General features: G+C 60.3%; 1 protein-coding gene across 4 annotated transcripts in view; it reads right to left on the reverse strand.

Moving 5' to 3' along the window:
• The window catches only part of TNRC18 (trinucleotide repeat containing 18), a 51,627-nt gene that overhangs the window by 23,657 nt on the left and 10,805 nt on the right, over positions 1 to 17,165 (reverse strand). For 2 of the 4 annotated variants that reach the window (XM_040574200.1, XM_040574199.1), the window contains exons 2-12: positions 13,208 to 13,333; positions 10,971 to 12,785; positions 8,139 to 8,241; positions 7,787 to 7,992; positions 7,429 to 7,575; positions 6,713 to 6,897; positions 5,373 to 5,796; positions 3,918 to 4,865; positions 3,126 to 3,301; positions 2,270 to 2,406; positions 1,697 to 1,825 (exon numbers count right to left, since the gene is read on the reverse strand). In XM_040574200.1, the coding sequence (XP_040430134.1) occupies positions 1,697 to 1,825; positions 2,270 to 2,406; positions 3,126 to 3,301; positions 3,918 to 4,865; positions 5,373 to 5,796; positions 6,713 to 6,897; positions 7,429 to 7,575; positions 7,787 to 7,992; positions 8,139 to 8,241; positions 10,971 to 12,785; positions 13,208 to 13,333 (4,396 nt within the window). The remainder of the gene's footprint in view (positions 1 to 1,696; positions 1,826 to 2,269; positions 2,407 to 3,125; positions 3,302 to 3,917; positions 4,866 to 5,372; positions 5,797 to 6,712; positions 6,898 to 7,428; positions 7,576 to 7,786; positions 7,993 to 8,138; positions 8,242 to 10,970; positions 12,786 to 13,207; positions 13,334 to 17,165) is intronic. The other 2 variants (XM_040574201.1, XM_040574202.1) reach the window with 2 other exon arrangements.

Consider the following 17,165-nt stretch of genomic DNA (forward strand, 5'->3'; position numbering starts at 1 on the left):
GACAGCGGTTTGGACAAAGTGAGGGCCTGCCTCTTGTTTTCCACCAAACAGAGCCAAGGAGCCCTCCTTGCACACTCCTGGCCACCAGCACAGATGAGGTGCCTGAAATCAGAGATCTGCAAGATGGTCCCTGAAAGGAAGTGTCTGGAGTAACAGCCACTGAAAAGTGCCCAATTTGGTACAGATCAGCAGGGGGAAGGCTAGACAACTGAGCTGGCCCGTAGGTCTTTTCCCACCTCTGTTTTCATGGACTCTGTAGGTGCAGAGACGCCCGGGGAGGTGCCGCACCGCCTGGGCACCAGGCTGCTCGGGCATGAGCAAGGAGGTGGGAAGGAACCACCACGCAGGGAAGCATGGAGGGACAAGGGCACCGTGAGGACCAATCTGCTCAGAGGACAGGCAATCCACTTTACAAGCCTGGCCCCAGTGTAAGAGGCGTTTACAGTGTGTGGTTTTGGTCTCTCCAGGATTTGGGGGGGGGGGGGGGGGGGGGTGAGGAGAGGATAAATAAATAATAAAAATAAAAAAATAAAAAAGTTATGTAGGTGAGACTAGAAGCACATCTTTCACTGCTCCCCAGCTGTCTCCAGAAGCTATTTGATGGATGGACAGATCCGTCAACACCTCAAGACCTCTACCAAGCCTCCATTAAAAGCTCCCTCACACGACCTCCTTCACGCTAAGCCTGCTGCCCACGTCAACACAGCCTCCTCAGCTTCCAGGCATCTCCCCTCCCCTCTGTCCAACACGAAAACCAACACCTCAGGCCCTGGGCCTGGCTGAGGGTGCACTTTCACCTCCCACACCAGGTCTCTCTAGCATTCCTGCAGCATAGGGACGTGCACACACAACACGCTCATGCACGCACACAGGCACAACTCCAGCCACCTCCGGGCGCCTCCAGCCTGTCCAGCCATCCAAACAAGAGGAGCAAAACACAGAGCCACCGAGAGAACAGATCTTCAAAGACACGTGGTCAGTGGGAGCTGGGCACCTGAGTCTAATCTGTAGTCTTGAAAGGATGTTTGCAAAAATACGTAGCACCCAAGGAGGCAGCTCAGAGATGCCTTCCTTTTGGAGAGGCTTGGCCATCTACGGGTGGTTGGATGGCCAGTGGTGTTGTGATCCACACATCCAAACAAGGGTAGTTGGACTTGCAAAAGAGAAAAAAGCAGGAGAGAGAATGACCCAGACAATCGAAAGAGAGAGGTCAGGCCAAACCAACTCCCACTGATGGAAGGCACAGGAGATGAAGACAGAAGAAACGCAGCAGAAAGGCCCGAGAAAGCAGATAACCTAGCCCTGGTCCTTCCCTTTTTTTGACACCAGCATCTCTGCAATTAGCTCTGCAGCACCTGCACACACCGTCCGCTCTCCTGACAGCACACGAGGACGCTCCCCATCACCAAGAGCTCACCTCCAGGCCCAGCTGGCTGCTCCGTTACCATCTCACCGCAGCTCTGCTCTGCCTGCCCTGCCTGCACCCAGCACCACGGCCGCGTGCTCTCCCCACGGGGATGGAGGAGGCCAGCACCGTGCTCCCACCGCAAAGACACCCTCGCGTTAAACAACACCGCTGCTGCCAGCAGCCAGCCTGCCAACACGTCGCCCCCACTGCGTCCGAGATGCTCTCCCCAAGTGCGACCCTGTGCAGCGACCCTGCCATTTTCCCGGCTTCCCCAATTTCCAGCCTTACTTTCCACTCTTGCTGTCACTCTTCCCTCTCTCCTTAATGGGCGACAGAGCGCTTGATCCAAGTTTCCTCTTCCTGGGCCTTCCAGGGCCTCTTCTCGCCAAGCTTCTACTTTTCTCGTCATGCTTTTCCCTTTAAAAAAACCACACGCTTCACTGTTAACCAAGGCAACAACGAAAAAAAAAAAAGCAAAGGAAAAAAAAAATCGAATTTTGCAACCAAAAAAGCAAAACAAACAAGAGAAAAAATAAAGCAAATAAATCCAAAAAAAGAAAAAGGGAAAAAAAATTGAAAGCAAGCAAGAACGGGAGCCAACCCAGAACCTTCGCCTGTCACCGAACTGCTAAACTGAGCTGCTGAAGCCAAGGTTGTCTCTAATACGGTCTCCCAGCTGCATTCACCAGTGCTCAGGTTGCTGTGTCACATAGCCTAGGAGTGTGTTGTGCAAAGCTCTGGCGAGCCATACCGCGAGGAGAGGAAATGGAGGGATGGAGGGCTGTTTTCTCTCCGGGACCAAGAGGCAGTGAAAGTGCCCAGCTGGAAAAAAAAAGACGGGGTGAACAGCCTGCGACTTACTCAGAGTCCCGGCGCCGCTGCAGCTTCACCAGCTCCCGCTGCTTCTCCTTGTACCGCCGCTGCAGCTCCGCCAGCCTCATCCTGTAGTCCAGCTCCATCGCGTCCATGTTCTCGATGGCTGATTTGATGGAGTACATCTGGGGTGGGGAGGAGAAGGTCAGGGCACGTCCAGGCCCCATCTAGTCTGGGGTGGCGCACACTGGGGGTGACCTTGCAGCAGCCAAGATCTGCAGCCTGGCAGGGACACCCTCCGTGCTTACAGTGGAGCACAGCACCCTCGCCCCCACCCCAGAGCTGTACCAGAGCAAAACCAGCCAAGCAAAGATGCTCTGTGGCTTGTGCATGGGATGGTAAGAGCTTTGAGGGACAGCAACCCTGGGAAATAGCCTACAGCATAACATACACCCACGGAGCCTCTTCTCCCTTATTTAAAAAGGCACATCAAAATATTCCCTGTTTTGGAACGTTTACTCGCTGGGTACAAAATAATTTGTCAGTCTCTCCCATGGGGAAGAGTCAGGAAAGAAAAAGAAAGGAAAAATACCCTGCTGCCACTATCTTTGCTTATCCCCCCCCCCCCCCGCCAAAGTGCTAAGATACGAGTTCCTGCTGGCTCTGTATTACAGACACCCCTTCTAGGGCTGCGGAGGGCCCTGCTGAGATCAATGGTGGTGGTTCAGAAACAAGGGAGGAAGCTGGATGGCAGCTCCCTGACTCCTGCTCAGCTCCCAACGCAGAGGGAAGTGACGGCAGACTTCGCTGGACGCACACGGGCGACGCGAGCCGGATGCGAGCTGCGGCCAGCGGATGGATGCACTGCGGCTTTTCGGGCTGAGCCGCGCTAGGAGCTACTTACGGGCTCATCTTTCTTCTGCATCCAGCTGTATTTTTTGTTGGGATTCAGCTCTCGAGGCAGCCGGATGGTTTTCAGACTTTCCATAAAGGGGGTGGAAAGTACTTCCATGAGCATGTGGGTGCTGGCAGCCAGCAAACTCTCCAGCGTTGGCCGGACAGGGAAACTCTCTGGACCTGCTGGGAAGGACAGGGGGGAAAAAATAAAAGCTAGAGAGGTTCATCCTGCAATAGCAGCCCCACAAGGAGAGGCTGATGCCCCTTTCTGGGCCATGGCAGCTCATGTAGCCTCCCTGATGCCCCCGACCCCCACTTGAGATCTCCCGTTGTACCCAGCCATAGCGCAACTGGCAGCTCCCACCACGACTCGCCTCAGGAAGTTACTGGAAGGTGAGATCTTTTCAGGACCTGCCAAGCTCTTGGAAAGCATCATCTCGAGCTACTGGGGCCTCCTGTGCCAAACCCCGACAGACTGCAGCCTCGGTGCCTGCCAGAAGGGTGTTACCCTGGCAGCTCCGAGCAAGTGGGGCTCTGTTTCCGCTACGCATACCACAAGCTGTCTAGACACGGAGAGGGCCTTTGGAAGGGGGGAGCAGTCCAGAAGCCGCTTGCACCTTGGCCTACTGCAACAAAATCCTTACTCCAACTCCTTCCAAAGTGCCAGCTCCTCCTGAATTTCGGGGCATCGCTCCTCGCTGCATGGCTGAGGGTGCGAGAGACCCCACCTGGGCCTTTGCACACAGAGCGCAGGGAGACCCGACCTACCCCAAGGCCAGACCGCGCTCTCACGACTTACTTTGCATTTCTTGCTTCCGTTTCTCCAGCTCCATCTCGGCGATTTCACTCAGCAGAGTGATCCCCTGCAGGAAGGAGTGCTCCAAGGCCTGCTCAGGTAACACCTCCATCTTCACCTGGGATGGGGCGACGCTGGCAGTGGTCAACAAGGAACAAGCCTGAGGCATTTCCGTGGCGGCCACCAGAGCGTTCATCCCAGCCAGCGGGTCGCCCGGCTTGATGTCCAGAGCTGGCATTTGGCAAGAGATCGCCTCGTCCGTGTAGGAGGGGATCTCCGGCCCCTGCTCCCCCTCCTCGGGGGGCAGGCTGGGGAACTCCCTGCCGCAGGGCACGTCGGCGCTCTGCAGATCCATGGCTACAGAGGCCTCCTCCCGCTGCGGCGTCAAGTCCATCTCGGGCGGCTCGGTCTCCGCGTGCACGAGCGAGCCGTCGTAGTCCATGTGCACGGAGCAGGCTTCTGCTCCGCTCCCCGTCTCTGCCGGAGCCTCTGCTTCTGCGGGGCAGGCCACGACCTGGTAAGGAGGTGGGCAGCTCTGGAGGTCCTCCTGGTCCTGCTCCATAGCACCCAGGGCTTCACCTTGATGCAGGAGGAGGTTGCAGTTGTCCACGTTCTGCACCGGGACGGCTGCGGAGGCGGCAATGTTCAGGGCCCCCATGTCCTGCTCGCAGATGCCTTCTTGGCTTTCCTCCATCTGCACTTCCGATTTCACCCGCTCTTCCAAGGACTCCTCTTCTGCCGCCGCTTGGATGGGTTCTAGCATTTTGGACGGAGACAGGTGGATGGGTTTGACCTCTGGGGAAAGCTCCATGTGCTCGGAGCCTTCGGCAGGCAGCGGGACGTCAGGAGCCAGGCCGTCCGCATCGGACGCTGCGGTGGGCTGGAGGAGGTAGGGATAGTGTCTTCCGAAGGAGGGAGGCAGGGACTGGAATGGATATCCCGGGGGGATCTCTACAAGACATCAGGAGGGACAGGCTGTGTAACGGCCGGGTCTCCAAAGCAGCCCCTCTCTCACTAAGGCATAGAGAGGGGTTCCCTTTGCTTCCATCATCTCTCAACTCTTCCTATTCTCACATGGTGGCTGCTTGGGCACCTCTCTCCTGGCCACGATGCCGCCCTCTGCCTCAGGCAGCAGCACCCCAGCCGCCCCCTCTGCACCTCCCCAGCACTCTCCTGCAACTGGACCCCGCATCCTTCTCCCACGGAGACCTCAGCTCTGGAGGAACCAACCCGGGCTCGACCCAAGGGAAGAGGAGAGCCCTCAGCACCAGGTGCCCCTACAACCCCAGCATCGATCCCAGCCCACCACACCACCCCGGCCCTTGCCTCTCCCCTGCCTTTCATAGAGGAGCGACGTGGTTTTCTCTAGGGGAAGGGGTGGAAGCAGGAAAGAGCCGAGGAGAAAAAGGGAGGCAGGCACGAACACACCGGGACTCTGCCAAAGCAGGGCTCTCTTACCTGGGAACAAGGCCTGAAACGGACCGGCAGCCTCTTTTTCCAGCTCCAGGTCTTTCTTCTCCACCGTCTCGGGCGCCTCTTCCTTTGGAGGGATGGCAGGGGCAGGGGGCGGAGAGGCGGGGGGCGGGCTGGAAGGATGGGAGCTGGGGGTGGCGGGGTAGGAGTAGGCTGGCTGCGAAGGTGGCTCCTCCATCTTTTGGATCACCTCAGCTTTGAGCACAGACACGGGTGAGGCCCTGGGAGAGAGGGGAGGTGGACTCACAGCCTTGCTGTAGGACGTGGAGGCGCTGGGAGACAGCACAGGAGGTTTTCGGTGCACCAGTCCCGGGGCAGAGGAGGAAAGGCCTGATTTGGCACTGTCCAGGCTCCGCTTCGTCACCTTCTCTTCCATATCCGCTCGCTGCTCGGTTGCCTTCAACCTCTCCTGCGACAAGAACAGAGTAAAACTCAGCACGGCATCTCCGCCTGCTCCTGGAAAGCGGCACAGGCCCACCGCCAAACGAGGCCAAAACCTCATCGTATCAAATGCGGACTGCAATAAAACACACGCTCCCGACTGCGACACCATTTTTATGCCAATCTGATGGAGGGCGGCACTGATCTCAAACTACCACTTCCTAAGTGCCAGGGCGAGAAGAGTTCAGGTGTTCAGAGCTAGGAAAGGTCTCCTGAAACACCTGAACGACAATCTGCTAGGATGCATCTGCAGGAACAGATGTAGATTCCTCATCATGAGGTCTGTAATAGTTTTCTTTATGAAGCCCCAGCTCCAGGAGCCACGTGAAGGGTGTCTCAGCTTTCAATCGCAACCAGAAAGAAGTGGTTTCTATTTCTAAGCCTCCAGACTGGCACGCACACATGTAAAACGAAGGCCGAAAACCAGATGACCACTACAAAAAAATTAACTGGGTGCAAAACACACCCAAATGAAACCTCCCGACTGCCAAAACTGCCTGGTGAATGGGAGCTGCCTCCAGGACCCAGATCGCTGCCAGCATCGCAGCTGCTCCTCTGAGCTGCCACAGGAGGTTTGTTTGGAGGGGACCAGGGATGAAACCACCCAGGTCAGAAACGATCCCAAGGTTGGAATAAAGGCCATGCGCCACTGGGCAGCTCTCCTGACACCACTGCTCAAGGGCTTGATGCCAAACCCCTTTAAAACCACCCCACCTCTGCAAGCTGCACTAAATACCGCAGCTCCTGGGGACCAGGACTGGATTTCTCAGTGCACCCCTGCCATCGAGACACCCCTGCCACACCTGCGTGGCTGTGCTCTCCCCCCCCAGACCCCCCAACTCGAGGCTCTTTCGCCTCCAAGCTGGAAGCTCCCGAGGACGTACCACGAGCTGGGCGCTCCTCTGTAGCTCCATGGCGTGGGCCGCTTGCTGCTGCAGGATGTACAGCTCGTGCTGCCGCAGCAGCTGCTGGTGGGAGAGCAGCTGGAGCTGGTGAGCGTGCTGCAGGGAGCTCCTGGTCGGGGGGTACATGGCGGGCCACAGCGGGGGTGCCCGGTCCATCAGCTCCGCTGGGGAAATGAGCAGAGGCACAGTCAAGGAGGCACGAGGACAGGGGTGGCTAGAGGGTTAGAGGATTCAGGGTTGCTCAGGGGAAGGGGATCTACCCCAATCTCGCGGTGTGGGGATGCCGAACACCAAGCTATGCAAGAACACAACCAGAAATGCAAAGGGGAAAGCGTGCTGTCTTGCTCTCTGTAGCCCCACTCCCACTGACGTGTAGGTCCTGGGGGTCTCTGACTTGCTTTGTTCTCTATTTTTCTCTTGCTTTGCTCTCTATTTGTTTCTATGATTCTAGGCAGCCTTGGCTTGCCCGTCCCTGGCTGACCCCAAGAGCAGATTCTCCTAACCGAAGAGCCAAACTCCATGAGCTCCTCCACACAATGAGAAGCCAGTGCAGGAGACGACACATTTCCATCTCCAAAACACACCTACCAAGAAGCTGGTTCACACCCACCCGAGAGCTGCGGCTGCTGGTCCCCACGGGTATGTACGCTCCCGTCTAGCCACCTCCAAAGCCACCTCCCCTCCTCGGGACTTACCGAAGTGCGGTAAGTGCTCGCTGGGGATCACGACAAGCTGCCCTGACTGCGGGTCTCTGGCAAACTGGTAGGCAGAAGGGAGGGCCCCCCCCATGGCCGGGGGGAAGCCTGGAGTCATGCCCTGGTGCAGGGAAGGGTGGCCGAGTCCTGGAAGAAGGAACAGCACGGTCACAACTCAAGGGACACAGGCAGCTCCCACCCATGCAAGAAGCCACCCACCATTTGACAGCTCCGAAACGCCCCCTGCCCTATCCCCTACAATCAACGAGCAGCCTCACCGGGCGCTCAGCGATACCTGGCAGTGGATCATAGCGGTGTGGGCACCCCGTGGACGCGTCGCTGCCTCCAGGGCACTCACCGTAGGGGTGGCCGGCCAGCCACATGGAGGGGCTCCCCGTCCGGGGGAGCCAGGGGTGCGCGGCCAGGTGCGAAGCCGGGTCTGCAGACCAGCGCCCCGAGCCCGCCAGGGCCGGGCCTCCCGTCACCATCAGGTTGGAGTTCAAACCGTTGGTGGCGCAGCCGGAGGGATGTATCCGGGCGAAATCTGCCAGCTCCTTGCTCTCTCTGGTCACGGGGGAGGCAAGAGGGAGAAGGAAAGGCTCAGAGTGCTACAGGGCACAGGGGTACGGGCCAGCTTGCAGAACAAGCGTGGTCCTGAGCGTGGCTCGTGGCAGCCACGGCAGGAGGCCCCATCGCCCTCCGAGCCTCACCTGAGCAGCTTCTCCTGATCCCGCTCCAGCCGCCCTGCCAGGAGGTGGCTGTCCCGGTGGCGGCTCCTCTCGTCCCCGCAGTCGTCTTCCGAGCGTCCGTGCCCTAGGAGACACCCAGCGCCATCAGAGGCGAGCAGCAGCCCAGGACAAGCTCTCCCTCCCCAAGACTACCAGGTTGAAGCCCCAGAGGACATGGCAGGGCTGCCTACATGACCAAGATGCTCTCACAAAAGGGACTCCTGGGAGCATGCAGTTACACCTGGCTCGAGGTCCGTATTTTCAAGCCATCCAGGGACTGACTCAACACCTCTGCCCACTCTCCCAGGACAGGAGAGCCTCCAGCCTGGAAGCAGCAGGACCAACAGGACCGTTCTTGCCAAAGGACAGTGGTGGATTTCCCATCTCAGAAGGGGACAAGGCCCAGCTAAATCCCTGCATCAAACCACACGGTCATGCTGAGCACATCTCACAGAGGGGGATTTTAGCTGTGCCTCTAAGAGGCTCCTTCTTTCTCATAAACCAGACTGGGTGTGCTCCAAAGCCCTGTCCCTCTGCAGCAGGCAGCAGCAACACGACAGATGCTGAGAAAAACAGCGGGCTGCACTCTGCAATCCAACCCCTTAGCGGGCATCTGCATCCCCCTCCCATGCCATGCAACAGGAAAGGGTCCGGTGAGGCAGGGGCACAGATGGCAGATGAGGGCAGGAGTCCAAAGAGGGGGCTGGATGTTTGGATGAAGAAATGGCTCGTCCAGAATCCTAAAACACAGCCTGGCAGGGCAGCAGCTGCGTCTGCGAAGGGAGGAAGGAGCACACCCTCAGCTGCTTCTTGCTGGCCCTGCTCAGACCAGGTATTGTGGCCCCTCTCATTTTATCCAAGGTCTCCAGCTGCCTGATTTTAGGCTTTCTTTTCCCTAAGTACTCTCTCGTACACACATTTCTTCCACATTTCCCTGTCCGTGCTATGGTTGGGTGACCCCTAAATCCCAGCCCTGCTTGCAGCGAGCTGCCAGATGGTCTAAAGGCACACGAGTGGGTCCAGGAGGAAGCTGCTTGCTTCCCCCCAACTCTGGGTGCTCCCTGCCAGCACATCTCCTGCCTGGACGATGCTCTGCACCCTGCGGGGCTCGGTGGCCTCGCACGGCTGCACCCTGGCCCCCGGCTCTGGCGTCTGGATAAGGTTTGGCACAGGAAAAAGCCTCCCGTAACATCAAGTCCGCGCTGCTGACAGGCAGCCTTTTAAAGGAGGTCTCCGCTGTGTATTTCCACAAACCTGGACAGCCCACGTTTTTTTGCTGTCAAGCCTCCAATTCCCTCAGCTTTTACTGTCAGAAGGAATCCAGGAACAAGGCAACATCTCGCCCGGCTCCTCTCCCCAGGCTCCTGCCACGGGCTTCAGGCAGAAAGCAAAGATGCTTTAAACACCGGCACACGCCTCTCCGTCCCAAAGGACTTCCCAGGGTCAGCAGCAGTCCCCAGCCAGCCGCCAGTGGGCTGCTCCTCTCTCTCCCATCCATATTACTCGTGATCTGCTGTTTGCAGGCGGCTTTATTGCCCTGCCCTCACCGCCCATGCGCGCACACCCTTTCTTATTCGTGCAGCTCCTCCCCAGCCCCTGCCCCGCTAGCGGGACGGTCCCTTTTCTGTACAGACCGCCGATTGTCCCGGCGGTGAATGATCATTCTGTCCGCATATACGAACATGACGCACGGCCCGCATAGAAAAATTCAATCAGTTATGCACAGAGGAAAGGCTCAGGCCCGTTTCCCTGACGACCGATGCCCGGCACTAAATACTTGCATTTCACTTGCCAAATACTACAGATTAGCCAACTAAAGCCTGCTTTCTCCTTCTTAAAAGGTCTAAACATTCAAGCACCGTCCACTCTGCGCAAGCAAGCTAATGTTATTAGATGAATATCTCCTGGCACACAAAGTGGGGGGGGCAGCGTTTGGGGGGGGCGAGAGGAGGAGAAAAGCAGTCTTGTGTTCTGTCTGAAAGCCAACTGCATCCCTTAGCAACAGGCCTGGGGGCCTGCCAGAATCCAGCCCTTGTTTGCAGCCTTTTAGTTCGGCTCAGTAAATTACATTTAACGCAAGCCGGGAGGGTCTGGGCGATGGAAGGGCTGAACAAACGGCTCCCTGTGCTGCCCACGAGCTCCTCGGGCGGCTCTCGAGGGCGACGGGAACGCAGAGAGGGGCTCGGGAAAGGGGGTGAAGGTTTGGGAGAGGGGGGTGACGGGAGAAAAATGGGAAAAATGGAAAGGCAGGGACCGCGCGGCGGGCGGGACGCGGGCTGTCAGCTCCCACGGCGGGGAGCTCGCCGGCTGCCAGCTTTGGCACCACTCCATGCACTAACGGGAGTCAAACCCACGGACAGGGATTGCTGGAAGTGGACAGAGCTGGAAAAAGGGTGTCGGCAAGGAGTTTCCCTTCCTCCTTCCCGCTTGCATGGGTGGCTGAGGTCCCAGGCCCAGCCAGCAGCCTCTGACAAGGCCCAGCTTGGCTTCGCCGCAGACTCGTGAAGCTCTGGGCTTCGGTTCAGCGCCGCTGTAGCTGATGGTCCCTGGAGAAGCCAAACTGCATGGGGCAAACTCGTACCAGTGCCACTGGAGCAGGGACGGTGCAGCCACAACTGCAGCCCAAGGATGGGGACAGGACCAGCACGAGGAGCCCCACTTTGCCGTGGTTTACAACAAAAACTTGGCTGGGAACAGGAAGCAAAGGGAGGTGACGATGCCCAACTCAGCTCACGCCATGCAGCCTGCGTTGGGCTGCTCTACCCACCGAACAGATCCGTGCAAAGAGCCCCAGGACGGGTCTGGGGAACCCACCTTTGATGCTGCTGAGGGACAGCGAGCGATCCCGGTCCGCCAGGCTGGGCGCCAGCTTGCTGCTGCTGCTGCTGCTGCTGCTGTTGTCCTTCTGCCGGGCCACGGCCACGGCGATGCCGACGGGCAAATGCCTCACCTCCACCTCGCCCTGGGAGCTGATGCTCTCACGGCCGAAGGATTTGGCACTCTCGGGTCTCTCGGGATCCCTCTTGAGCTGCTTCGCTGGCTGCTGCGCCAGCAGCTGCTGCACTTTGGAGGTGCCGAGCTGCGAGGAGTCCAACTTCATGTTGCCCAAGCCGCCGAAGGGGCTTTTCTTGCCGCAGCTCTGCCGGGACGCGGTCTCCTTGGCAAAGCTGCCGCTGTACTTGATGAGGCTCTGCATGGCCGAGCCTTCGCCGTGGGACGTGGGGTGAAGGACGTCGGCAGCGCCCCGCGAGCCCACCACCGAGGAGCGCGGCAAGCCGCTGGGGTCCAGGTAGACCTTCTTGGCCTCCTCCTCGGCCCGGGTGACGTGGTTGTGCTGGGCGGCCAGCACGGCCATCTGCGTGGTGGCAAAGTTGCCCATCTCAAAGGGCTTCCACTTCTGCTCGGGCGGCTTCAGCTGGCCGTGGTCCAGGTGCTGCCGAGAGGAGTCCAAAGTGCCGTAGACTTTTGCTGCCTCCTTGGAGCCGGAGCGCTGGAAGCGGTCCCGCTCGCAGGGGCGATGCTCTGCCTCCGGACTTGGCTTCAGCAAGTCCTTGGAGGCCAGGAACTCCCTGCTCTCTGGAGAGCCCAGCCCCGGCCGGTTGAGGAAAGGCTCCGAAGCGACCTGCCTCTTCAGCGCCATGGAGTTGGCCCTGATCACCGAGCCCTTCTCCCTCAGCGCCTCCATCCTTTTGGCATCGCTGTGGCAAGAGAAGTCCTGGGACAAGAGCGTGCGGGAGGCGTCCGCGAGGCACCGCTCCGTGGGCGACTGCAGCACCCCCACCTTGCCGAGGTCCTTGTCCTTCGCCTTGTTGTCGCGGGCCTGCGAGGCGATCTGGATGGGCCCGCTCCTCTCGTCATAGGCCTCGACCGAAGGCACGAAGGTGGGGGCGATGACTTTGTGCTCCCTCCCCAGCTCCTTGGCCGGCGGGAAGATGGTGTACATGCTGGAATGGACGGGCTGCGGGGGGAATGTCGTGGCGGGCGTCATCTTCCCCGGCTGCGAGGGGTGCGGGGACGGGCAGCTGCAGGAGACGTGCAAAGCACCCACCGAGGGCAGCAGGGGCTCGCCCCGCTTCAGCCGCTCGGCGTGGGCGTGCGCGGAAGGCCTCATGTTCTCGTCGTGCCGAGCGGGGTCCTTGGCACAGCGGTCCTGCTCGGCGCCCAGGACCTTCAGCATGGGGTCCCCGCCGCCATTGCAGTTGCTGAGGGACGAGCTCTGCAGCGGGTTCTTGGACTTGGGTTCCCCGCCGCCCCCGCCGCTGCCCCGGTTTGGCAAGTGCTCGGCCAGGAAGGGCGAGAGGCGCTCGCCCACCTTCACCGCCTTCTCCACCACGCTCACCTTGCGGTCGCTGTCGGGCTTGGTGTCCTGCGTGAGGTCTACCACGCTGCGGGGCCGCGGCTCCTCCTTCGGCTTGCCCTCCTTCTTGGCGAAGGGCAGGGAGAGATCGCTCCGGCATCCCCGCTCCTTCCCGCCGGGGTCCTTCAGGCTTTCTTTCGAGCTCTTGTGCAGCTGCCCGAGGTCCTTCTCCCGGAGCAGGGTGCTCGGCGTGTGGCTGCCCGCCGTCCTCGAGAGGGGCGGCTGCGGGTGCAAAGCCGACTGGCCCGCGTGGCTGGACAGGTAGAAGCCATCTGCGGAGCAAAGGCAGACAAGATTACCAGGGCAGACAAGATTAGAAGAGACAGGGGAGCGGTGGCCAGCTGGGAGGGATCGGGTTTTGAGGATGTCTCAGCAGTGAGTCAAAGAGACCAGGAAGGGCCAGGCCAGAGGAGATGGGGTAGGAACCTCTGCACGACCCAGGTGGGACACGGGACAACCCCGTCTGCTGCACACCGAGCCTTCTGCTGCAGCAGCATGCAGGAGCTGCAAGGCGCAACCCAGCCACGTTCCCCACAGCACAGCCACGTTCAAGACCTCAGAATTGCTAAAACCCAAGAAATATCCCTTGGCGATAACTCCAGGGGGTGCAGCTCTCCCCTCGATGTCCCCTATCCCAAAGGTGTTGAGTGCTGTGGGGCGGACAAGGGGAAGGACAGGCGGGACCCCCACTCACCTTTCTGCGACTCAAAGAGGCTGTGCTGACCCAGCTGGGCCAGCAGAGGACTGCCGGCACTGGGGGGCTCGAGGTGGCTCAGGGGAATGTACGACGGGTAGAGCCCGTTAGGCAGATGGGAGAAGCCTGCAGGAAGATGGGAACAGAAGAGGGAAACATGTTTCAGCCACGCCGCGTTGGAACGAGCCCCGCAGGAGCACAGACTGTTGGGGCTGGCGGTCCCTCGCGCGCCAGCAGCGGGGGCTGCAAGGAGGCACGTGGCACAGCAGGCAGGGCACAGCCTGTAATGGGGGGCACTGCTCGTGTCCCCCCCCCTTTTGGCCACCCGCCTCGGGGTCCCCCAGTTCGCCCCTCGCCCGGCAGCACCTCTGAGGGACCCCAAGCCGGCAGCCGGTGCGCTGCGAATCCAGGGTGCTGCTTTCTGGGCACAGCCTGACTCCGCTGCAAGTGGGCCCCCCAGCAACGTCCTCATGTGAATAACCAGCTGCAGCGTTGTGTTGGTGAAGGCAATCACAGTAATAGCAGTAATTAAAGCAGCTCTTGGCTACAGGCAGCAATTCTTCTGCAACACTGCCACCAAACGGCACCCGTCCGATACTGCACACCCCAGCACCGCGCTCTGCCCCATGAACGTGCTGAAGCAGGTTCCCAGGTTGTGCCACCATTTAAAGACTGGATAAAAGCCATCAGGAGAGCCTGAAGGAGGTGGTGAAGCCCTCTGCAAGCTTCCACCCTTCCTCTCAGATCCCATTAGCAACAAACTCCCCCCGAATGCAACAATCCCACTGAAAGCAAGCAGGCAACGATGAGTTTTGTCAATAGTCCCCCATCCAACTGGATCAAAACAAAACCACACCAAAACCCACGAGGATATCGGGTTCAACCGACTGAAGCTGCACGTGAAGCACCATCTTGAGAGCTACCCAATATTTCACATTATTTAGACAGCCTCGACCTCTTCCATGCACCTCTGCAACCCGGCACGCTTGCCTCACCGACGCAGCGCTCCGCACGGTGCCTGTCTGAACCTACAGCCCACCAGGCTCCAGGAGGCTCCAATTCCTGCTGCTCGCCCTGTTCCAGTGTTAACACCCTCACACCAACCCCTCCCGGCTGCTGTGCCCACGAGGCTCAACGCAGAGCCCGCTCCCAGCAGCCAAAACTTGCCAACTCATCTCGTGCAGGATGCTGTAAAGGCACCGTGAGCGCACACTCATTCACTCCTCGCCTTTTTAACCCCAAGACCCTCACACAGGAGCATTTCCAGCTCCACTTCTTAGGTCTGGAGACAGCTGGGGAGCATCCCAGCTCTGTCACCTCCCGTGCCCAGGACCCACCTGCTGCAGCACGGGGCAGGTTTGCAGCAGCCGAGCCCCAAAGCCCCGCGCGCTGGGCACCCCTTCCAGCACCCCCTGCGAGCCCTGGCAGCAGCGCTGCTGCTGGGAGAAGGCTAATCCCAGCACGGGGGCTCACTGCCCATCCCAAAGCTCTGCAGGTGGGGAAAACAGGGCACGGGCATGTGCGAGGATTTGCTTCATCACCCAAACCACAGCCTCGTCCCATTCCTCACCAGCAGCCAGAGCCGGGGCCGGGAGGAGAAAACGGGGCCAGATCCTTTCAGGGGATGAACCCGATGGAAACGCAGCCCCAAGGCACCCCTTCATGAAGTCCTCCTGCTCCCAGGCTGCCCCAAAACTCTCACACAGCCCAAAACCTGCTGCCCTGCCGCCCCGGGCAGGTCCTGGAGGCGATACGGTTCCTCCAGGCGCCGAGGAGCCGCGCTCGCAGGAGGTGGCTGCAGGCAAGCTGCTTCCTCCTTGGATCTCCGCGCCAGAAAGCGATGCCAAGGGGAGAAACTCTACCGCAGTGAGCAACACACAGCTCACCCCAACCACGGCCCGCTGCCAGGGGAAAGGGAGGGGAGAGGGGGAAACCACAACCGTCTCCCTCTGCCTGGGGCCAGGGCGGTTGCTGAACCAGCGCAGGATCCTTTCTGCCCAGGGACGTGCCGACGAGGCCAGGCAGGCTGAGACACGCTCCTGCAGCCCGCTGCTCGTGCCCCCTGTCCCCACCACACCAAAAACACACATCCACCAGCACAGAGACTGCCCTCTCGCTCCTGGAAAACCTCACCCAAATGAGGAAAAAAGCCAGGGGAGGTGGAAAAAGCCTCCTTGCAGCTCCTGATGCCCCTACACCCACACCCTTGCTCAGCTCCCCTCTGGTGGTGGGTGGGCACGGAGCGGGGGCGCACGCCCGTGCTCTCCTTCCCGACTCCAAAACGGGCACATCCCATCATCTTCCCCTGCCTCCATCACCCGTAAAAACATACCTGCTTCACACGGGAGCTATCAATGGAGGGCTGTTATTAGAGGAACTCGGCGGGCGCAGATGTTTTCAGCTGGGCTGACACAACTGCAGCGCCGCTCGGCTCTCCGAGGCGGCACGGGGAAGAGGTACGGCCGGGTGAGTCACCGCCGGGAGGGGACGCGACCGATGGGGAGAGGAGATAGCAGCGACCGCACAAACCGCACGCCAAACGTCTGGAGGCTGGAGGTCGCGCTGGGGGAAGTGGACGGGCCCCACGTGCTCAGCCCGCTTGGAGTTTGCCCGAAGCTCCCCGGGAGAAGAGAGCATCCAGGAGCCATCGCCCCGAGCTTTTAGCCCGCAAGATCTCCCTCGTCTCAGCCCCTCCGCTCACGGCAGTCCCCAGGCCTGAAATTCTGCCCCAGCCAGACGAGTCGGCCAAGTCGGGGTTGTGAAAGAGCAGGGCAGGAGGGGGTATGCTGGAGCTGAGCACACATTTCCCCCGGACAGGGCTCCGGCGGACGAGCCAGACGACATGCCTGGTGCGGCACGTGTGTGTGCCGGCGCTGGGAAAGCTGCTCCACCCCAGCCCGGCCGGCACCTCCACCGCGTCCCCTCGCTGCCAGCCCAGCACGGAGGTGACATCTCGCTCGGGCACCTGCCAAGGGCCACGGCCAGCAAGCGGGAACAACGCAGAGACAGCACCTCCATGGGGAATTCGCTCCCCACCTTCCCAACCGCCAGGCAGCATCAGCATCACCGATGCGCCAGGGAGAAACAGCATCTGCAAAGCCTCTGCTCATGCCTGGGGACGGCTCTCCGGTCCTTTGCCGTCACCTCAAAGGGAACAGGGCAGCAGGACGCAGCTGTGTGACAGCCCCGATGTCCTGCACGGGCCAGGTGGCCACGTGCGGAGCTGGCCGCAGAGCGCCCCAAAGCCAGGCCCCATGCCCGAGCCCTTTTTGCCTGAAAAAACCGCAGCCCCGGCACCGGAAGACTCTGGAAGAGGTGAAGCAACCCCCCCACCCCACCCCTGCACCCGTCTGCCCGTTACGGGTTTCTGCCACTTATGAAATATTGCCAACCGCCAGCACCTCGCCTCTCCTCCCCAGCCCACGAGGCACAGACGTGGCAGCGGGAGCGGGCTGGGGTGATGCAAGGGGCTGCGGACACCGAGGGGCCCCAGCCGAAAAGCGCTCACCCCACGGCCCCCCCAGCCTGAACCCAGAGTGGAAGGGATCAGGGAAGGGAAGCGCAGCGGCACGGGTTTATTTTCACCGTGTGTTTCCAGTGCTGGACACCCGAGGGAGACCGCAGCCCCTCGCAGCTGGGATCTCTCCTGGCCACTGGGAGCTGCAGCCCTTGACCGGGAACACGGTCACCTCTCCCCCAGTCCGGCCCACAGCACAACACAGCAGCCAACTGGGACAGCGGCCCATGGCACAAGCAGCTGGATAACCGCTTACACCCTCAGCGGTCCCCTTTGCCCAGCAGGGAGGGAGGGGAACAGCAAGGATCCAGCCGCCAGCCTGCCCCCACGACGCGGATGGAGGCTGTCGATGCTCGCCGTCACCCATACACCCCCGTCCCCTCCTGCCAGCTTCCTGGGGGAGACCCTTTTGGGAACCACCCCCCCCAACACACAGCTCCC

The sequence above is a fragment of the Cygnus olor genome, chromosome 15, assembly GCF_009769625.2.
Source record: "Cygnus olor isolate bCygOlo1 chromosome 15, bCygOlo1.pri.v2, whole genome shotgun sequence".
NCBI classification, from domain to species: domain Eukaryota; kingdom Metazoa; phylum Chordata; class Aves; order Anseriformes; family Anatidae; genus Cygnus; species Cygnus olor.